We start from the raw sequence: 23,589 nt of genomic DNA on the forward strand, positions 1-23,589 counted from the left end.
TTCTCTTGTACAGCTTGTCCTTGTTATTGTTTAAGCACTGTGGGCCAGTTGTTAAGTAGCAGCACTGCTGCTGTTTTCAGTATCCTCTACTTTGCTTGTGTTTATGGATTTGAGGTCAGTCTTCTGTATGACCTAGAGAATAAGTGACTGCAAAGTGCCTAGGATGCCACCCATGACTGAAGACAGTAGAGCTGATTTAGTTTCTGAAAGGCAATAGCAAGTCTAGCAGATATTATTGACCAAGACTATTGAGATAGCTGGCCGTAGCCTACCTCACCATCTAACTACTGAATAAAAAGCAGAGGCAGCAGCAGCAAACACTCAGCTTTGGAGCGACAGAAGCCAAGGAAGGAAGCAAAACTAAGAGACAGCAACAGTAAGACAAAGTACATATAAACTTTTAATGAATTAACCTTACAAAAGACAATAGCTTCAAAACATTTGACACGTTTGTACAAAACTATTCCAGCATTGTTAGTTCTCTCTTCAGAAAGAATGCCAGCAAGCCACCCAACGTGTCCCTGGCTATGAGATGCAACTGGTGATCACATCCAAATCATGTGTGGACAGAGTAAACTTATTTACAATACTGTATACTTTAATACCAATTAGAGAATGCTATTGGGGAGCGACTGTATTTTCCAGAAAACACCATGCATCAGAAAATAGTATGCACCCCTAGCTTTATTGCCTTTTTTCCCCACATTTGTCACTAACACCTCTCTTTAGTCCTTTCAGGATGCGTTACCTCCTTTTGATTCCTATTCCTTCTTTTCTTGTCTTTGAATAACAGTGCAAGTAGCAGTACAATCTTCCAGCCCTATAGCGTACATCACAACTGTCCTTGAACATAGAAATATCAAGGTGCAAAATGATGGCTCATGGAACTATTCTGCAGCCATATTAAAATAAGTGCCACATACCAGAAAATAGCACGCATGTTAAGGGCCAAAATGTAGTTAAAAAGTGCGTGATACTTTCCTGAAAATATGGTACTGATGACACGTACAAGCATCTTCAAGATGCCACGTTCCCTTGTGAAAGGGATCTTGTCATTTCTGTATGTACAAAGTATGTCTTCAATTCTCCTTTTCCTTTTACATTTATTATTCCTCTGCAGGTGCTCATGTACCCCAGTGTTTGCAGGACGTTGTTTGTCTCCTCTGTAACCTGCAACAATACAGAAATACAGCCAGTGTTGATAACAAAGCAAAGCAGAATCTTTTTCCAGGGTGTGAAGGTAACATAATGTTCTGTTCGGTTATAGGGGGCTTGCTGTAATGCTCATAAAGCCTTTAAGGGTCTCAAGTGAGGTTTGAACACCTTAGCTTTCAAGCAGTCTGTTGCTGGATGCCCATTCTAATCACTTATATCCAGCATCTAATTTGCTGTAGCCACTTCTGTACCTAGGGTTGCCAACAGAGGATATCTTGTAGATAGATGAATTGAACTAGGGACAATACTCTTCCTACCTCACATAGCACTTCTCTCAACTTCAGGAGCTTATTTTCACTTCAGTAGGCCCAAGCTTCCCCATCTTTCTACAAATACTAAGGCTGTGTAAATGAAGTGATGGTAAGGCTCATGAAACGATGGTTAGCATCACCTTTCAGAGCTGCTGTTGCCACTTTCTCATGCAACTGTTGGTGAACCAAACTTTAGGCCATTCTGCCATTTTAGGTGAAAGCCCACTAGGACACAATCAAGACTTACCTGTATTTTATCTAAGACACCAGTGCTGTCCATCCTGCTGGCCACATTTACTGTATTGCCCCATATATCATACTGTGGTTTTTGAGCTCCAATTACTCCAGCTATTACAGGTCCATGGTTTATACCTGGAAAACATCAGAACTTAATGTTAGGAATGAAAGGAAAGGCAACAAAGCTGGTGAAGGCCCTCGAGCACAAGTCCTATGAGTGCCTCTGAGGGAGCTGGGGCTGTTTAGCCTGAAGAAAAGGGGGCTCAGGGGAAATTTTATCACTCTCTACTTCTGTCTGAAAGGAGGCTGTAGCCAGGTGGAGGTTGGTCTCTTCTCCCAGGCAAGCAGCGACAGGATAAGACGACAGTCTCCAGCTGTGCTAGGGGAGATTTAGGTTGATCATTAGGAGGAATTGCTTCACATAAAGGGTGACTAGACATTGGAATGGGCTTCCCAGGGAGATGGTGGAGTCACTGTCCACCAGTTGGAGGCGTTTAAGAAAATGCTGGAAGTGGCATTTGGTGCTGTGGTCTAGTTCACCTGGGGGTATTCAGTCATAGGTCAGGCTGGCTGATCTCAGAGGTCTTTTCCAACTTAACTGATTCTGGTTTTTTGTGAAGATCCACCAAACAAGGACATACAGTGCATCTGGCATATAGCAAGTCAATGAACGCAACATTTGGCCCTTGCTGAATAGTGAGTATGGCAGCAAACAGTCGTTCACCGTGTTTTTATCGACCATTTATGGCAGGAGAATGTTAGTTACAAAAATGCCAAAAGTCAGTTAATCTAATTTTACTTTTACAGCTCCCTCCCATCCTGAGTAACTTGCTATTTTCAACCACTGGCATCCTAATAAACTGCTGCTGCCATTATTATGTAGCACGAGGAATACACTGTGGGTTAGCAGCAGCTTCTGGGAAAACAGATATAGAAGAATTTCTTTAAATTTCTTCTTGTAGTGAAAAGGGCCTCTCCTCTCTGCAATAGTTGATGGCCCCATCAAGTTACTTTTATAGTATTCTTTGCTTATTAAATTTAGAATAAACTAATGTGAATGAACTGAAAGGATTTGAAGCCTTGTTCTGAAGGCTGAATTGACCACAGAATGGTCCTAAAGAACTGCAATATAAATATATATATTCAAATAATTTGATTAAGCACGGAGTAGAACAATATGGTAGAACAATATAGTCCCTCATTAGACTCTGGGCATTTTTTTATCTTGTAGTCAGTTTGTAACCTATGTTATGTCTGGAAAGGGAGTGAGCTGTACTCTGCTAGTAGGGAAACCAGGAGGCAAAATCCAAAGTACTATTGTTAACCAGCATCAAATGTACTGTAATTGTAACTGTACATACCAATGAGCAGGAAAGCAAAGTTAGACCTAGTGAGAAATAAACCCTGAACAAGTGAGTTGTTTGGACTTCTAAAATTATTTCAGTGGATCATAACTGATTTCTGTTACTTCATTGACAGAAACCTTCATTAGGGTTATATATCCATGCAGAAAAATGAAAGTGTGATTGTAGGATGGAGAGGGATCTCAGAGCTCATTTAGTATGTAACATGGCAGTGCAGGCTAGCAACCACACTATCGGCCCACGTGGAAACCCTGGAAAACGTGACTGTAGAAGTTAAATTGGGAAAATATGCAAAGACTACAAGATAACAAATAGAGCCTGATACATATTTGTCTAAGTGCTTGGGGTTAATTGCACAAAGGGACTTGGGCCTTGCAACACTTTGCATTAACAACTGAGCCATGGATGGGTTTTTCTACTTCATGACATACAACTTGTAGAAAACTCTAGGGAACTAAGAGTGGAATCCACAAAACCCATCTGCTGGGTAGCCCAATCTGGCTAGAAGGGAATATTGAAGAGATGTGTGTGGCCATGGTCCAGAAAATGGGGCAGTGCAGTGGGACTTTCCTACAAAATACAATGGACAGGAAGGGACTTCTGTTTTTTACCTTTTCCTGAACTACCACTGCTGATGGTTTGAGGAATACCTCAGGGGCTCAAGAGTCACCTTCAGATCCCTCCTACTTCAAGGAAACTTCTACCAGTATCTCTTAGGAATGTGTTCTGGCAACCCAAGCACTGTGGGATATACTGCTCTATGTCATTCCTGCTGGTGTGGATCTTTTTTGCACCACACACATGAATGTTTGTTGGGGCAAGGCTGGAAGAATAGTACTCTCACTACAGGTGAATGCTCTAACAAAAGGTGATATCATCTATCTGTCTCTTTCTCTCATATCCAAGGCAATATTTAATCATTCCATGAAATGCAATGCTGTTCAGCAGGAATGACAGAGAATATCTCATTGTGAAGTATCCTACAGCCTGGGCTCATAGCTTAGCCTCACCCAAAACCAGGATCCAAATTAAGTCACCTACAACACAGACGAATGTTCTAACTATGAAGTTATATGGAAAACAACACACCAGCCTCTCTTCTGAAAGAAAGCAATACCTGTGCAAAACCTGCTGCAAAAGCATAGCTGAGCTTGTCTCATAAATCAAGCATCTCAACTTGCAGAAGGGGAGGAATGCTTAAAATGTCATCCAGGTGCTTCCCTCCCTTGCCTGGCAAGGTCAGAGCAGTGTGTACCTCCTAAATCACACTAGCATTTTGGGTACTCACAGAAAATTATGAAAGCTGAGGCCTCTAATAAGTTGCAGAAATTTCAGACTTAGTTGTTGGCCAAGGGAGGCTTTTGCAAAGGGCAGTTTGGGTACAAGTCCTTACAGTGGGGACTAGGTCAGAAGTAGTTAAAATGTTTCTGTGGCTATAATTAGTATGGATTTCAGCTGCTTTCATCATCAGGTGGTGAGAAGTAGAGAAGAGAAGTGAAAATGAAGTGAAGATCTCAGTGGTGCCTATATTGGATTAAGGTGGCACAAATACACTTTGGGGCCCGTGTTCCTTTTTAGAGTTAAAACATTTTTCATTTCATGAAGCAAAGGAGTCTGAGTTCTCTGGAATCTTTAGCAAAGAACTGTAAAAATCCAGAGTGAGTGTTTTGTTTTGTTTTGGTTTTCCCCTTTGAAAATTTGCTTCATGATCTCCACTTGAGAGGACTCAATACTGCTTCAAGCAGTTTGCAGACACAGCCCCGGCACCCAGCAGCTCTCTGTCTGTATTGAAGCTGCTGATATAAATGTGTTTGCAAGTATGTGCCATGTCAGCTATGGCAAGAACTGTCAAGTTCTGTAACACTGAGAAGGAAGCATACTTCTGATTTGCTTTGTCATTTTTAGCTCTAGCAAGGAATACAAAACATATTGGCAAAGGAGTGCCCTAACGAGCCCCTGCTTCAAGTCAGAAGACAGCAAGTTTTGCCAGTGGGTGGCACTGTGAAATAGACTTGAGAGGAGCAGCCGAATGGAAAAGCAAGCGGCACAGCAAGAAAAAGACAAGACAGGAGAATAACTGTTGGAAATCAAATACTTCTGACACGTTTACATAATTTATGGGTTTTCAATATTTGTTTACTGTTTTCATTTCACACTTTCCACGTTACATATTGCATTGTGAAACTGCTGTGTACTGCTATCAGGAAATAAACATTTTGGAACATATGGTTCTTGACCAGCTCTGAATTCATTTATTCATCATTCTTTCTATTGCTTACTGCAGCTGTCTATTTCTTTTTAAAAATACCATGATGCACAAGAAGAAGCAATTAGAAACTGAAACATAAGGGATATCTCTTCCCAAGATAAATAACTAGTCATCTTTGCTCTTATCTGAATAACAAAGAAGACAAATATTCTCCCTTGTCTAACGCTGCATTTTTGTGTGCTTGCTTGAGTTTAGTACATGTAAAATATTTCAAACTCCAGCCTCACTGGCCCCTTATAGCTCCTGTCCTCTGAAAAACCATTTATATAGTTTTGCAAAGCCCAGTCTAGAGTTTTCTTGTGTATTCTTTTGGTATTTGTAAACTTCAAAAAAATGTATGTGTCTTACAATCTCTACAATAATTTTTACAGAGTTACCATAAAACCATTCAGAGCCATGTGAACACTTTTTTTTCAACCATTCTTTACATAGGAATACTGCCCTTTTCTAAGTCTAGCCTTGCAACACTGTAGGGTTTCAGGAGCTGGGGTTGATGGCCAATACCATGTAGGCTGCTTTTAAACAGGATAAAGATGGTGCTGTTTACTATCATGGCCCTTTTGGTCAGTTCTACTACTACTTTAATCAGATGGTACTTCACACTGAATCCTCCCCCTTGTCCATAATATTCTCCTAAGAATCCTGTGATACTCACCTACTCGTAACTTGAAGTCATTGAATGAATGCTTGTTTATGACATCCAGTTTTGCCACCAAGGCAAATGCGAACTCCACCATGGTTCCTATGTGCATATACTGTCGTTCAGGTTCCTGAATTCGAAAGACAAACAAAAAGTGTAAAATCATTCTCGTGAGCCTTGGATGCTGTAAGAATACAACCAAAATATGTTGAACACTTGAACGCACTTAAGCCCTTAGGGATGGCCTAGTGTCAGCAGGCAGATGCAGAAAGTAATGTAGAACGTGGTACCCTGTCCAGCATCAGTAAGATCAAACAATGGCCGAGGGACAGGATGCATTTTACTTGTGTACAACCAGGCAGTTTAGAGGTGATAGATCCAAACCATGCCTAATCTAACATTTTGATTGTCAAGTGATTGAATAGCTGCTATCTAATCCCACAGGCACTCAATATCTATGTGTGCCTAGAATTTGTTAATTCATTTTCTCTAAGTGTCTGCTTCTATTGTACTCCCTTTCATAATAAATAATGCTTGTGGACAGCCACACAGGGATTCCTCCCTCACTGTTGCACAGCTTAGCTCCCTTCTAAAATGTGTAAGATTCAGTGAAATTCACAATTTTAAGAGTTCTTCCACTAATCTAATCTGACAGATAAGCAAGTACCTCTGAGAACATTTAACAGACCTGAAAATGAGTAAAACACAAGAGGAAGAGGGCAACCCCACTCTGCCCCTTTATTTACTAGCTCAGAGCTTATACCACTTATAAAAGCTGTAGACTTAATCTCTCATACATAACAAAGTAACCTGATTTCTAAGTACTGTTTTGAGTCCTTTCAGGCTGAGGAGAAAATTGATTTTGGTGTCCCACAGCCCAAGGTAAGATCCTGACAAGTGAATGTTTTCATAAGACATGGACTCATTGATCTCTATGAGAAATTACTGAATCTTCCCCAATTCTTGAGATAAAGTGACAGAGGAGATGGACAGATTACAACTTCAGAGATGATTCACAGAGTGCATGCATCAGCCTAGGGTGGGACAGTAGTGGTGCTTGCTGGAGCAGCTGTTTAGATAAATGAAGCCTATTTCCTTTGGAGTTTACTCCTAGCTAAAACAGATGGTTTCCTGTTCAGTTGATATATTCAGACCCCTTCCTTAGGCACTTAGTCTTCCTTGGATGCTTGTTTTAAGCTGGGGGTGGTTCCCAGCAGTATGTCTAGCAGTCACTCACTGCCACACTAGGTACTGCAGGATCTGTGCATCTTTGGGAATCTGGAATGAAGGCTGCTGAGTTCTGGTGGATTTCCTTTGAGAATGTGAACTCAATCACCAAAGGAATGCTAAACTGTGGACCCCCTGATTGTGGAAACAACTCAAATGATACATTTCTTCATTTGCAAACACTAATTTTAGTTGTGATTGAGAGCTCTCTATGTCTTCACATCTTCGGTCTGCAGTTCTGCATTTTTTTCATCCCCTTCACCCTCTGTATTAAATGTCAGAGCTAATTTAAAATAATTCTTTGCCCTCAGGATCCTTAGGGTCTATAGTTTATGTGGTAATTGCTTGTGTTTAGAAGGAACATGAGTTTGGCAAGAGCACATTAATCCTTGGCAGAGACTGTGTTGATTCTTAATTGCTGTCTCTCTGTCACTAACCTGTAGTACTGTAAAGATCATGGCAAAAGCAAGGTTTTTGAATAAGTTATGAATTGCTTCTCTGAACTTAATTTCCACTGACTGCAGTTCCTAATCCCACCACATTAAGTAAAGTAGAAACAAAGGAACACATTCTCAATACTGAGTCTGAGGGTTCTGTAAGTGTATAGCAAGTAAGGCAAATCATCCCTCTCAGCTTACAATGGAAAACATTAATTCTTGCAATCTTTTTTATGCTCTATAAATCCAGTACTGATGCAGCACATAGGAATAAAATGCTGTACTGTATTTAGAGTAGAAGGCCTGTTTTAGCAAATACAGAGGTGGCATTTTCAAACTGCAATGTGAAGAAAAATTCACAGAGATTACTAAAGTATAAACTTGTCCAGTACAATACAATCTATGCTAGTAAGAAAAAACTAGGCCACATTATTATACATAACCTGAAGCTTAATTAACAGAATTTTAGCATTCATTTGAATATGCTTTTTATCAAGCAGGAACATTTTCTTGTACCTGACACTGTTCTTGGTTGGGTGTAGCACTCAGTCCTGTTGCTGCCATGTAAGTGCTTCCAATGGTCTTTATCTTTTCAACTCCGCTGAACTTTGGCTTTGACAATAACTGTAAAACAAGGACAGTCATTCCTTAATCACATCAGCAGCTCTGTTACTCTAACACCAATCAGAGCATCAAGTCTTAGAACAGTTTCTATGTAGACCCCAAATGGCTCACAAATATATACAGGATGAAGGACTTAAAACAATGGTTACGGAACTCCAAGGATAGGGAATTTCTGTCTTCTAAAATACCTTTTTACTATAAAGGGATGAAATTTATAGTAGTGAGAATAAATTCCATCTTATTTTATATACAGCTTTTAAAAGTCATTAGACTTTGCACTCATGTGATATTGGAACTGGATCATTATGCCAGCCAACAGTTAAGCTTGAAGCAGCTTTCTGAAAGTAAGCATCTATTCCATGCCAGTGGAATAGTCCATGCCAATGGGTATAAAATCTGAGGATTTTAGTTCATATCCCAGGTTGTTTTGAACATTGTTCAAATGGGTTTACTGCTAAAACTGCTAAAAGCACTCTCCAAATGGGTTTACTGCTAAAACACCCTCTATAGCTGCAGGTCCACAAATCCAGACTGCGCTCTCTGAGTCACGGCATGATTTTAATACCTTTTCCTGGTATCTTCATCACTAACTACTTTCTTACAGACAAATACTGTTCTCAGTGAGGCCTTTATAGATGCCATTTCCCAATCCATCTGTAGTCATACTCTCTACTTGCTTCTAACTTCTGAGAATGGAATATTAAAACTTCTATAATCCTTTGATTTTCTTGTGTATCAAATGATCAGTGCAGATCAGGTATAACACAAAAGTTGTATCTGACTTTGGACATTCGTATTTAGAACTTGTGGTTAATACATGGCATGTGATGTGACTGCCTCATGAGCTGCAGCTAAAGGCCAAAATAAAAATTTCTGTCAGGTATACATATAGGATTCTCCTTATAGAAAATCAAAAGCAATTCAGTATGATGTCAGACCAATATCTGATTTATCCCACATAAATACCTTTTTTCTTTAATACTCCCTGTAAGTATTTTCCACGTGACCAGGCACACAAAAGTTCTTTTCTCACAGCTCTTCCACTTTCCCCTTCAAGTATGTTTCCTGACTGTTGCATATCATGAGTTAGTAAGATTGAAACCATATGTCAGTCACTGTTGTAAGTACATACATCATCAAAGTCCGCAATGATCTCATTTAGCAGCCTGAGACATTCCAACCCTTCCTTATTTACATCAGATTCTGTGTAAAATTCCTTGAAATCCGGAACAGAGGCAAACATGACACAGACGCAATCGTATGACTGGTGATACAGATCCTGTTCAAAAGAAAACAGAATAAAGAAAAAAAATCTATCATACCCAGCTGTAAATAAGTTTCCTTATTAACATACAGTGTCCAGGACGCAAAAACAGAGGTGCTGCAGTAGTTGGAATGCCTTAAGATAGTGGTTGGATTTTTTTGCATTTAGTTGCATTTATTAATTCTAAACAATATATGAACCTGTTCATAAAAGAGACTCAACATATTCAGTTGAAAATATTATCATGATTTTTTTTTCTTCCTGAACATTAACTCTGTGGAAACAAAAAGTTCACTAATTTATTAGATAGGGCCCATCTCTGAGTCTTCTTATGAAGAGAATTTAGTCTGGCTTGCATGGCTGAAAATGTATTTTGTAAAAATATATACAATTTATTATTAGGTGTTTGTTATTGTAGTAACTAAAAAACTGAACCAAAATCACAAAGTCAATGTACTACAAATGCATAATGCAATATGACCCTGATTGATAGTTCCTGACCTAAAATGACAATATGCCTAATAGGACAAAATAATTATCGTTTCTTTTGCATAAGAAGGAGCTGAGGCAAAAAGAAAGAAGTCACCTGAACTGAAACTCATTTATGGCAGAGTCTGCACTGCCTTCTGTGACCACTGAAATGAGAGCATCTCTACTACACAGAATGATTCTGGTGCTAAAAAGGACCACCTCCCACTACCCCTTCAATTTCCTCTCCACTGCCCTTGAATGTTAGACTATCTCTTCTTTCAGTTCAAATTCACATCCCAAAAAAAAAAAAAGACAGAAAGAAAGAAAATTTATTAAACTAATACTTAAAAAAGAAATAGTATCTACACACAAAGGTAGACATAGCAATAAAAGAGGCTGTTATCTACTTTGATGTAAAACTACCTTCAAGTTGTTATTTGAGTAAAAAGGGATTTCAATACTCATATGAAAATGATTTTTTCTGTGAGTTCAAGAAGCATAAGATATTATTTCCCTTTTTACTTAGCAAAGCTTGGGTTTTGCAATTAGACTGGCAGTGTGTCCTTTTGAAAGCGTGTGGTGTGCCTGTATATAGACATGCACAGACATAGTGGATCTTTACTGCTGATGTATAACTAAAAAAATAACAGAACTATGGGAAAACTGCTGACTGCCCCATGCCAGCACAGGTGTGAGGGAAGTTTCTGAGCAAACATGAAAATAATGATGGACAGGGAGGAACACGAGCAGCTGGAGGAGATAAATTATTTATTGCTAGATTTTTGTGCTCCTGTATTTTCTAAGGATTCTATAACCATAGCATCACTGGAGCTCCACCACAACTACGTGCAGTAGGGATGGAATATATTGCTGGGTTCACAGCTCAAGCTGTTATTCTGTTGTTGCACCATGATTAAATCCAGATTTCTGAGACTGTGAGAAACCCAAGGGTCAAGCCAGTAAGGAAACCTGGTCTAACTGTGAGTGTGTGGTGTGTGGTGTGTGGGGAGTCAAGCAGGGCACCTGTTGGCTCACTGGAGCTGCCCACTGTGAAGGGGATTCTGTTCCAGCTCACATGGTGCAGGTATGACTGCCAGAGTGGCTCCTGGATGGTCATATGGGAATATTTCCTTAACAAGGTACAGAGATTACATTTTGTGGTTAACTCAGCTTTAATTCTATTTCCTCAAGTCCCCTTCCCTGTAACTTCATTTCAATTTTGGTAATAGCAACCCATTCCTCCTCCTTCCCCTCTAATACTGGGGCAATATCCATCCCCACTAATGCTCAATAACATAGCACCATCATGGAAACAACAACAACGAGCGGTACTATTTATAACCAGGTGAGTAGTAATTGTGACGATCACAATAAATTTCAGAGAATTTTAAGGAGTCATCCCAGCTAGATTATTTTGATCATAACAATAAAGGATATTACAATCAAGTGCTTTAATTTTCCTGAGAGTTCTTCTCTTGAAACAGTACACTCTAAAATGTTTAGTCAGAAAATCAAATGCAATACCATTCTAGGAAGGAACAGCTTTTCTTCTTTTAACAAAAATAAAATCATCCTGTCCTTTGCATTCAATCATTTTATTTTTCCTCTTTAATAACATCTGAAATTCAAGTACGTTCCTTTTACTGTCCCCTCATCTCCAATGCCTGAAATCTTCTTGGGATAGGGAAGGCAAACCAGTCCAATTCTATCTCTTGGAAGGGTACAGTGGTCAGCTTCTCTGGGGCAGAAGTTTTGCTCTAAGTAAGGTGCTAGCTCCATCCTGTAGCTAATGAAGCAGGCTTCCTCTTGCTCAGTAATGGGCTTGCCAGTAAGCTTGCAGCACAAAGGCTCCCGAGCACTTTTTACTAAAAGGGAATCTGAAGGATAACAGCATTAAGGAGAATGCTGCACAAGCCAGGTGCAGATATATTTAATCCTGACCCTGTTTCCTGCTTTTCATTTTATATTTGATCCTGTCTTTCTCTCAATTGGAAAGTAATCTGTCTTGTATCCAGCATGCAGACTATAAGCAGAAACCCAGCTCCGGAGGTTCTGGTAAAGCAAACAAATCTTTATTACTTGCTCTGAAGGAACTTTGCTTTTTGTGTATTAGCATTAGTCAATGTATATCCTGTTATAAAAAGACCTTTGTTGGTCATCTGAAACTACAACCCCACTGCTCCCAGTTAGCATTCATTCACTCTTTCCCTTTTCATTTCTTCTGCCTGCTTTTCAGCAGCACACTTTGTTTTTCTTTTTCTGCACACGGCTGCATGCATAAAATACTAAGGGAAGTAGTATTTTGAAACAGAATATTCATCTATTATCTTAATCTTAATCTCAGCATTTGTTTTAAACAGAAAAGAACATACGTAAAACTATACTAACTTGAATGTTTGCAACTAAGGAAAATGTGGACAAATTTCAGTGTTGACTTACGTATCCACACAGAGGAAACAAAGGCCTGATCTGTCCTAACATCCTTAGCTGTATATACATGCACACATACAGAATGTTCTTTAAGGTTCAACACAACTTTGCTGACATTGAAATAAATCTGAAGACATGACAGACTGAATACTTTCAGGGATTTGAAAGGGTCTTCCTTTGAAAACTGTGTTGAAAGAAACAAAAACAAGGAACAACTTGAGGGGTATTTTTTAATGGATGACATTAAAATCATGTCGAATCATTCTTACTTCACCTGACACGATGAGTTGGGGAGCTCAGCACATTACGATTTCTGGTCTTCCTTAAATTAAATAAACTCATTCCAACCCAAGAATCTTGAGGAGTGACAAGACAAATCCAGTTGCCAATACAAAGGTAAGCAGATGGTATTGCTCTGCTGGGGAGCTGAGATGGAGTAGCACATAATCAAGAAAGCAATCTCCTGATGGTTTGCTGTGGTTAATGCCTTAACTGAGAACTGGAGCTGAGTCAACTTGGCTTCCAGTCAAAATCTTCACTGCATTCAAAGGAACACCCCAGCAATTTTCATTCGATTTTAGCTACCAAATGAATATTTGCAGGGAATACTAAAGTATTGCTATGACGTATCAATAGCTTAGTACCGCTTAATGCAAACCACAGTGAAAGGGAAGACATTGTCCTTTTTGACTCAGAAAATCAAAAGTTAATCCCTTAATCTGCTCCCTGCCCTCTTTTGTCAGTTTTGGAACAATTATTTGGCACGCACAAGTAATTCAAACTCTTACATTTAAGATGTCTACAGCTGTTACTCTGTCTAAATGGTTTTATTTTTTCTTTTTTTTTTTTTTTTTCTTTTTCTTTATTATTACTATAAAGGAATATTAAGACCAGATCTAATTTCCAGCAAAGTAAAGATGGATCTTTTGGGTGACTTTTCTGGTGCTTGGATTAGGTTTGTAAGCAGTGAGTAAACAGGTAATTCAGTGCTCAGAACATCTTTCCAGAATTAACATAACCACTGTTTCAGGGAAAAGGTAAATTTTCGCTCTAATGAACAAGCTCTCCAGTCAACAGAAGAAAATTCAGAACCTAGTTGCAGCTCCACTCTGATCATGGAGGAAAAAGTATCTGAATGCATATGGTTTAAAATTAAACCCATGTTGATTCAACCATGCCATTATTCCTCTTCTTCACCTATTTTTACCGTCCTTCAATAGGCAAAGTGCATTGCCACTTAGGAAAACTTCAAGGTACTACGGTGCATTCAGTGCTGTAAAGCAAACCTTACAGGAAGGAAAGCGGGAATGAAAGTGACTGTAAATCTATATTTTCACTGTAAGGACCTACTGTTCAAAACAGCATTAAGTGGTATTTCCAGGATACACTGCTTTCTTACAGAGCAGAGGATATACAGAGACAGCTGACCTCATTCTTCAGGTTTCTTGCCAAGAAGTGTTCAGCTACGTGGGCTGGAAGCACATTCTCCAGAAGCACCCGATTTAGGTTCTCCATGGTTTCAATCTCCTCCCGCTCTTTTTTGAACTTGTTCTTCCACAGGAAGTCTAACCTACAGTAATATTCATTCTGTTACAAGAGGACACAGAAGTAAAGAAACAATAGGCATCTTGTCCTGCTGGAGTACAGGTTTAAGAGACAAAATAAGCACAGTATACAACCCCTACAATGCTATTAGTTGGCTACTCAAATACAATTCCAGATCCCACAGAAGTCAAACCCCAAGCATATACTTTGTGACATATATTTTACCAAATCCAACAAAAAGGACCAGGAAAAAATAAGAAAAGTCACAAGGTGCCTTAAACAATGGAAGATTTATTTATCTGCTCGCAGACTTTAGTAGAAATTCATTCCAGAAATTAAATTCTGTAATGGGAACAATTTATTGTTTTGCAACTTAGTATTATTTTGTAAGTGCAGAATTTCTCTTAAAATAATGGGCATTTCGGGAAGACCCTAACTTTTACTAACTCTAACTTATGCCATGCAACCAACCTGGCAAAAAGAAAACAGCCTAATGATACAATATACATTCAGTTTATCAAATCAGGATCAGACTATCAAAAATGGCCCAGTCAGTTGGGCCAACCCAGTTGAGCTTTCGTTTTGTAACTTGCTTTTTTTTAGTTGGTTGGTTGCTTTTACACTCCTTTCTGTAATACTTTATCCTGATTTTCTTTTTGTCCCACAGTTTTCATAATAGCTTTCTGGTAACCACAACAATACCTGGAACTATATGAAAATACGTAACATCCTTGCAGTATTGGTATGTTTTGAGATCCAATTTCATTAAAAGTGAAAATTTAAAATTCTTGTTTAAAATTAAAAGTGGTGAAAAATTAATAAAACTGAATTTTTGTGGAGCTCTCTCCACTTCCTTTCAAGATTGTCAATGTTTTGTCATAAATTCTATGGCATTATTTCTACAGTAAAGCCTCCTCTGGCCTATCTCATTTGAGCTGATAAAAATCGAGAGCTATTTCAATGTAGTCTAATGGTGTAACACTACCAGGCAATCTCAATGAAGACTATGCTATTAACCAGGATAATATGGTTATGATGGCAATCTTATTATAGAAAAACTTAAAAATGCTAGCTAGTGTTATTAGCAGTCGGTAAGCATTCACACAAAAAATGAGAGCAAGTCCTTCTGACTGGACAGTGGCTGTCACAGCTCAAAATGATTCATACATATTGTATTGAGATCACAGACAAAGATAAGAGTAGAAAGTTGAAATTAGATGGTATTAAAATGATTTGGCAAGCTTTTAAAAGGCAATGAAAGAAAAAACTGGTGAAGCAAAAAATGCATCTGCCAAATACTTGCAGGATGAAAAAACAGTAAGAGGGAAATGATTCCTCCACTTAAATGCATAGAGAGAAATACAATCAGGTTTCCTTTGAATTGGTTGATAAGCGCCAGGTACTATTTAGATATTTAAATACAAAACTGAAAGAGAACATCCATAACATGAAATCATTGTTAACACACTCTCTTTGTGCTGATACCTATACTACTAAGGACAGAATGCAGATCTCAAATGCACTGCAAAAGAAATATTCTGGCTATTCTGACTCGAAGGTGACATTCTTCTGAAAATAAAAGGGGTCCTGACATCTTAGAATGTATCACACTGCATCCCAGAAATCTGGACTTTGAACGTCAAATAAACAAACAAGCTGGATATTTTAAATAATTATGTGTTACTAAAGGATATTTGCAAATTCTAAGCAAATGAAGAGTGGGCAGAGACTTAAATACTTGTACAGACAATCATAAAGGTACAGAGAACCTGAGAACAGATTTCTGCAACAACTCAGAAATAGGATCTGATTGTTGCCCTGTCATTGTGCCTGTATTAAATGGCAATTATCACTCCTATAAAGCTTGAGGTCATGAACAGGGTTTTTTTCAGAACAGTTCACATTATGCAAAATACATGCAGTCACTTTTTTAGAATGTCTTTATATATATATATGTGTTAGATATCTATACATCCAAGAACTTAGATGTATAAATACACATAGATGGTAAATTCAAATGCCACCAACTGTATTCATGCAGAAAAAAATCCAATAAAACACAGGGATGTCAAAATTATCAGCATAAATTGACAAAAGTAAAGTGGATGCCTGATGAAATTAGATATCCATACATTTTACCAACTTTGTATTGAAAAGGTGGTAGCTAAGTGAAGTTTCAAAAGGATGTTTCTTCTTTAAAAGCTAATATCAAACAGATAATTTATTTACTACTTTACTATTTACTGAATTAAATTTAGGCTGCTACAAAAAAACCCAAAGAGAACTTAGAAATCAGAAAAAAAATAAGAATGTATTCTACAATTTGCTTTGAAATTAGAAAAGTCAGCATATCATATTTCAAAAACAAAAAAAGCACTAGCTTATTAACTTACTTTGAATTGTGGTGGTTTTTTGTTTATTTTTTTTGTTTGCATGATATGAAACTTGTGATGGGTATCCTGATCATTCAAAACAGACAGAGAGTTAGAGAGCTGAAAAATGGTACGGATATAACGCAAGTCTTTGGAAAAGAAGCAGGAACAATAGAGCAAGGTACTTCGGAAAAAAACACTGAGTGCTAAGGAAAAGAGCTATTTAGACATATTGGCTATAGCTGATACAATTGGAAGAGTTGACATACTTTCTGTAAACATGCCTCCATCTACTACAAAGAAGTAAATGGTCATGTGACTAGCAGTGAAATTTGAAATAAGTTTTCATTGAATTCTTTCAGAAGAGGCTCTTGAAGAGGCTACATTGTTCAAGAAGAGAAGAATCCCCTCCCCAGAATAATAGCTCACTAAAAAACAGAACAGAAACAACAAAGCAACAGTTTTTACAGCTAAGGGAAGCTGCCGTAAGCACCTCAGCAGTAGAACTACCAATGAAATTCATTGTGGATAACTACAATATAACCAATCATGGAAAAAATAAATAGCCAGCCTACAGAGTAACGGGATACATATTATTTTAGGTATTGTTGAGAAAGGAATTCACAGACTATGTCAATACTGGATTCAAAGCAGATCAGAAGAGAGATGTAGTGCTCAACAGTGTTTAAAGTCACAGTCAAGCCCACACCAGTCTGGATTCTCCAGGGAAGGGTGCAAGAGTTGCCATTCTCAGCACACTGTCTGCCTGTCACCAGCCTATTACCAAGTAACTCTCTGGATCTGTATGCAGGGTGTAATGAGTCACTTTGCTCAGTGTCAGGAAATGGTTGTCGCCTATGCTGGCAGGGGCATCAAAAAAAAGTAGCTTTGCTTTCTCCACCTCGCTTTTGTCTGTTCACTCCCATTCCTCTGGCACAAGCATTGCTGTGGCCATGCCATAAATCTTGAAAATAGACCTGGCTCAAAGCCAATCATTTCTGCAGGGTTAATTTTTAAGCCTGACCATTTCTGTATTTTGATCCACTATACATCTTCACAGCGAGCTGTGCCAGTACAAATGAGGAGACACAAGGATAAGAATGAGCAGCTGAGGGAAGGTCTGCTTCTTCCAGCAGTGATGCTGGCTGTGCAGCTAAAAGAATTAAGTAGGCTCATAAACCATGAAATATTATACTAACTCTCCCTCTCTTCATCCCCACAGAGGCACATATTCCCTGCCTCTGCTTTTGCATCAGGACAGGCATCTCTATGATCAATGGTGAGCAGGTTCACAGAGCTAGGCTTGCAGGAAAGCATCCACTTTTTGTTTGGATAAACTTTTTGTTTACTCATCCTGGGGACAGAGGGGCACCAATGGCAGCTGAAGGGAAGTGGAAAGGCCACCCTTTTCATCAGTGGCTATTATCTGTAGCATTTTAAAAATAATCAGATATCAAAAGAAGAAAAAGTATGTATTATCTGCAAAAAATGCAATAACTAACAGAGAAATTACTTGTATATTACCCTCTGTGGAAGAAGGGTAAGGAAGATTTTGACTTTGTTGGCACTGCCAAGATGGCTCAACAGCATCCTGCACCACTTAATGAAAGTAGAAAACAGGAAGTTTAAAAATAGAAAGACAGACGCTGTCACATGACTTTTTATCAAACTGTGAAATTCATTATCAATGTTGGGAACACCAGGAAGATAAAATGGGTTAAAAAGGGATCAGACAGTGAAACTGAAAGCAGAAGAGCCAATAGCTATTAAACATGGCCACAGAAATACCAACTGGCAGAAAGTGGGAGGTATATGTCCCTGGAAAGGTCACTCTATGCAGGTTGATTTCCTCCCCTATCTCTTTCCAAGGATTTGCTACCAATCAATATCACCAACAGTAACTAAAAATGGCAAGTCTTAGGCCAGTTATGTATTAAAATTAGTTCATAACATTTTCCAGTAATATTCAGACTTTGCTTGAGAGGGTTTGAAAATGTAGGTTTTTTCTCCTTCTTCTTTAAGGGAGAATAAGTTAGCAGAAAAATCAAAGGCAAGATTGAAGAGTTATAAATAAGCGGTATCATGACAAGGATCCTGGACCTACAGCTCTGAAAATGAAGACTTTTTCTCTTACAGCATCATTTCTTAGTTGGTGTGACAGAACACCCGTAGTTGTTTGCAAAAAAAACTGTCTCGTTGATGTGACTGAACCCACAAAGAAATCTTTCCTTTCCCAGTGAAGATGATATTCCTTCTCTCCTTTATTCTTGGTATTGCAGCCTCTGCCTCCATCTGACACTTTGGTTGACAGGGACTAAAGGTGACGTGATGAAGAACTTATCCCTGTTTCTGAGGGGAAGTAGCTGTGCTCTACACCCACTCTGTTACTGTCATCAAATGAACAAACTCTAATGTGCTGCTGGCAACAAGGCAGATGAAGAATGTTATTTCTAAATCAAGAAGGATGTTCCCCACTAAAATACATACTGCAGAAACTGCCAGATAAGAATTTTTTGGGTAGTAACCCGCAGGGCCTGCATGGCAATTTAAATGACAGTGATTACCTTTTGAGGAATTGCAATGTAAATGAATGATTTAAGGACAGTCTGGCATAAAATCCTTTCCAAGGCTGCAGTCTGTGAAGGCACAGGCTGTTCATGAGATCTCACATGGATTGTCTCTTCCATTTCAGAAGTGCACTGCATTGTTCTGGCACAAGGGGCTGGAATTGCAGCTTTTAGCCATGAACCCTGTACAGGCCTGAGGACTTAGAGACTGCCCTTGCATATTCCCTCAGCTTAGTACAGGGTAAGACTGTTGACATCACATTTGTTCTGAAAAAGCACAACTGGGTAATAAAAAGAGTAGTTTCCTGTTGGGTCACAGTTTTAGTGCAACTGTGGCCTCAGCATGTGGTACACTTCCGTGTGTGCATGCTATATTGTTTCTGTGTCTGCACCAAACCATAATAACTGTGAGGAAAATAGCTTACAATTAAGCAACCAGGGAGACAGCAGATGGATGCAGACAGATGGGAGCAAACCAGGAAGCTATGAGCCAGTATGGGTCAGAATGATAAGCAATAGTCACAGCACACTATCAGCATAATGTCAGTGATAGTTACTGGTGAGTTTTAAGGGCATATTGGAAGGTAAGAAAGAAAATAGCTTCATAGATGCTCCTGACAGTCCTTTGCAAGGGTATGGGACAGAAGAGGACAAAGGTGTTTCTTTGAGGAGGTGACAGGCTGCATGTGGCAGCTGGCATTGTGTCCACTGGTGCAGGTGAAGAGAAGTGTGTGTCTTACCTGTCTACCCAAAACCAGTAATGTGATGAAGAATATGAACAAGGAAATTGAGCCCATTGTCTTCAGGTCCTTCAGTATTCCTGGCCTATAAAATAAAAACTTAAGTAAAGCCAGCTGCTCCAAAGTTAAACTTCAATTAAAATTCAAGCACAAAAATAAGACCACAATTTATATCTACTACTTTCTGGTATGTACACTAAGAGCATTTAAATATGAGATGCTATATTATTTGATTAAATATCATTATTTATGTTATGTAGCTTTAATTACCTCTACTACATTCTCTGCAAACATACCTACATTTTGAAGTCTAATAATAAGATGAGGATTTAGTAAAAATAATATCCTTTTTTAATTACAAATGTAGAGCATTTGTGGCTTAGTCTATACAAGTAGAAAAAAAATCGATTTTTAATGCAATAACACTATTTCCATAGTGGAGAGCTTGACCATGTCCAATGAATAGGAAGAAATGGAAACTAAAGCATCTAACTCCCAAGATGCCTTTTCACATGAGAATTACAGGAGGCACAAACTAGATCTTGTACAGAGTTTATTAAAAACTCTGCTTTGGCAAAAGTCACTAGAGGTAATGGGAAACAGTTTACACTAGAACTCTCCTACTCATGCCACTGAAACAAGAACCTTGGTGAGAGATTTAGGAAGGAAAATACCAACAGACACAGAGCTTGACTGACAAAATCAAAGCTGCCAGAAGCACATCCTCAGTCTAACCCATCCCCTGGTTCTCCATCCCATCACACAGATAACCCTTTCCACTAATGCAATGGAAACAAAGACCTGAGTTTGTTCCCATTTAATGTTTAGATTTAAGTGCAAAGAAAACCTACACTTTTAAAAAAAATTATTCAGTTGAGATCCTTTTCCATGATTGTTAGAGCACAGTAAAAATGATATTGAAACTACACTCTGAATATCCAGACTTTCTGGTGTGGCATATGCCATACACTTGGCCTACACAGAAGAAAATCACCTCTTTGTTTTGAAAATGAGGTAAAAACTACAGCTGTCAAAAAATTATTTTATACAGCAATAACAGGAACTGGAATCATAATTTTGGTCTTACATGTTATCACCTGTAACAAAGATTTCAGCAGTGTCACGAAAAACTTAAGATACAATTCACAAGCACAGCAAATAAAATAAAAAAGATACAAACTGTTGGTCTACTAATTTTTTCAATAGCTAAGCCTGCATTTGTAAAGATTTAAGACTATGTACTGGTTCTGGGGAAGCTGATTTTCTCTGGCTTGTAGCAAATATGCTTTAAAAGCCTTAATGATGTACAGCCTGAGGCTTAACAAACTTGATAATGACTTCTTTGTAATGTCCTTTATGACAAAAATGCAAATTAAACCATTATCTATTTCCTATAGTATGTGATTTTAATGCCTTGTCCAGACTTATTTTATTCTAATGCTCTGAGGTGTGACATTAAATCAAATATTAACTTCAGCATGACAATGAGTTTACATTGTGACTCAGATTACATAGCCAAACACGTATGTTCCATGACGTAAGAACTACCATGGGTAGTATTTAACTTCAGAAAGACTGGAGTTAGCCACCTACCTTCTAAGTGGTGCCATTGCATACATAAATTTGCTGTAGTCATCCAGCATGGGCCCATGAGTGTGCAGAAGGATGACATTGTAGCCCACCAACGCAATCAACATTATTACCATTTTCAACTCATAATTTATCCTCAGGAAAACAGAACAGGAAATGAGCCCTAATATGCAGCTGTATATAAAATACTGGCAAAGAGAAATCAAATGGAAAATATTTAGAATTTGGCTCTTGAGTAGGAAACCATGCATAATAAAATGCTCAGGCTAGTTTAAAAAACAAATTATTGACTGACCACTGAAGTGTGCAATCTATCACAATCTGGGACACTATGGTTTATAGACAGCCAATAAAAATAAATTTATGCTCCCTAATTTTCACCCTTTGACACTTTTGGTTTACTTATCTGCATTTGTGGGATACCACTGATGGTGTTGAAATCTAATGTAGGAGTCTGCTGCCAGCAGACTGACACAAGATTTATTCCTGTTCCACTGTAAAATTTTCATTCATGCTTGAGTCCCACGATTACTCTGGATGTCTTGCTAGCATTTGGGTCAAGGTAAAATGTCTAAAGGCCCGAAAACAACAATTTCATTGCCTATATTTGCAGTTGTTATAAACTGATGCAATATTCAGTTGTTATGAACCTCATAGATATGCAATTTTACAAACTCTAGAAATGCAGCTAGGATTTGAAAAATACAAAGCCATTAACAGGACCTATGCATAATATAAATATAAAAAATCCTTCTCTCAAATCCTGTGGAGTAGTAACCATATAAAAACACATCCAATTGCTAAAAAAATAAAAGCCTTTTCTTTCCTATGTCATATATATCAACAAAAATATGTCTGGTTGAACTTAAATTCCTGGAACAATATTTTCTCCTGATACTTTCTGGAAATTGATTAGGGCATCAAAATTAATGCTAAAACAAGAATCATCACAAGAATCATTATCTTAGTCTTTAATATGCAACACCTTTGCCAGAAATGCTTCCTGAAAATTACAGTCCTGCACCTTGCAAGGAAGTTTCTTTTCTGAAACTACAAAGAATTCTATTTCTAGTCATGCTATTTTCAGACTATTGTTGACTTGTTGATGGCAGTACTTTTGACAGAACCTGAATCACTGTATACTAATTTTGGAGGATCACTAAGAAGGTTAATTTTCACAGCCCCCATCAGACAGAATTGATCTACCATCTCAATCTTTGCTGCTACTGTAATTTGCTCGGAGATCTGGTTGAAGTAAGAAATAGATAGAACTATTGTTCAGAATCACCAAAAAATGAAACTCCTCTGATAGCTGCATTTCAGAGGAGGTCACACTCCAAATTTGGTGTTACATAAAAATAGCAGCATCCTTTTTTGAGTCAATAAGGCATTCTACTGTTGAAATCAGTTTTCCAAAGGGAAACAAGCAAAGGCAGTCTTGAATCCACATACTGTTTGACAAAGACCCAGAAATTTTCAAGTGGAACAGTCTCTGACAGTGTTCCATAGGAATACATAGAATAGATGGAATATTTCAGACAAGGGTGGATGAATTAGAAAAGAGTGGAACAGCCACACATTTAAGAATGCAGACCTTGCATTGCAATGCAGTGTTTCAGTAAGCAAAAGCAGACCTGGAGAGTCTGGCAATCCGCAGAGCAGTGAAGCTGAGCAGGTGCAGACCCCTGGTCTGCTTAGTGCATCCCTCAGCCACAGGACAACCTCAGCCAGCTCAGCCAACTTGTCACAACCCAGGAGCCTGCAGGCACTTCCCACGTGGTACCAGTGTGATGCCACCTCTGATGCGGCCTTGGCTTTATCCAACAGTGCAACAGCAAGTTCTCATGGATGTCATTTTTGTCTGACAGCTGAAGCAGTGAATAGCAATGTTTCCTTTTAAGAAAATTCTCTAACAGCTCAGAGGAGGAAAATGCAGGGTAACCTCTCCACAGACAGAATCTGCACCTCATGCTGTACAAATCAAGATTCTCAGCATCTGAAGGGGTGTAACTCCATCTATCCTCTTTTTCTTTCTTGTTCTAGCTCTAATAAAGGTATTTTAACCAATACCTGACAGGCCGAGTGCCTCTCTTACTGGGATCACAAGTCTGGTGCCTTGCACCCGGGTACTACACACTTAGGATCCAGCCCAGTGCATTTGCTCTCTTCTCTTAAAATTTAAGACCTACAGTTCTGTGGGTGTAAAGACCTTTACTGAAGTAAGAAGGAGTTCTACTCCCATATGTCAATAGAGAAGAACTTGAGGACAAAGTCATTTTGTAAAAAATTTCCTAGTAAAATAAAATATATCCCAAAACTGCATCTTTTAGATGTCGGTATTATAAC

The 23,589-nt window shown here is 38.5% G+C and overlaps 1 protein-coding gene across 2 annotated transcripts in view; it reads right to left on the reverse strand.

Annotated features, from left to right (window-relative positions):
• Window positions 1-382: 382 nt before the first annotated feature.
• ADCY2 (adenylate cyclase 2) overlaps window positions 383-23,589 on the reverse strand; it is a 205,883-nt gene continuing 182,676 nt past the window's right edge. Inside the window, exons 18-25 of one of the 2 annotated variants that reach the window (XM_048312174.1) lie at window positions 21,247-21,431; window positions 19,654-19,738; window positions 13,858-14,016; window positions 9,397-9,543; window positions 8,157-8,264; window positions 5,992-6,106; window positions 1,714-1,838; window positions 383-1,170 (exon numbers count right to left, since the gene is read on the reverse strand). In XM_048312174.1, the coding sequence (XP_048168131.1) occupies window positions 1,018-1,170; window positions 1,714-1,838; window positions 5,992-6,106; window positions 8,157-8,264; window positions 9,397-9,543; window positions 13,858-14,016; window positions 19,654-19,738; window positions 21,247-21,431 (1,077 nt within the window). In that variant the 3' untranslated portion in view covers window positions 383-1,017. The remainder of the gene's footprint in view (window positions 1,171-1,713; window positions 1,839-5,991; window positions 6,107-8,156; window positions 8,265-9,396; window positions 9,544-13,857; window positions 14,017-19,653; window positions 19,739-21,246; window positions 21,432-23,589) is intronic. The other variant, XM_048312183.1, reaches the window with a different exon arrangement.

This window comes from Corvus hawaiiensis, chromosome 1 (genome assembly GCF_020740725.1).
Source record: "Corvus hawaiiensis isolate bCorHaw1 chromosome 1, bCorHaw1.pri.cur, whole genome shotgun sequence".
Lineage (NCBI taxonomy): Eukaryota > Metazoa > Chordata > Aves > Passeriformes > Corvidae > Corvus > Corvus hawaiiensis.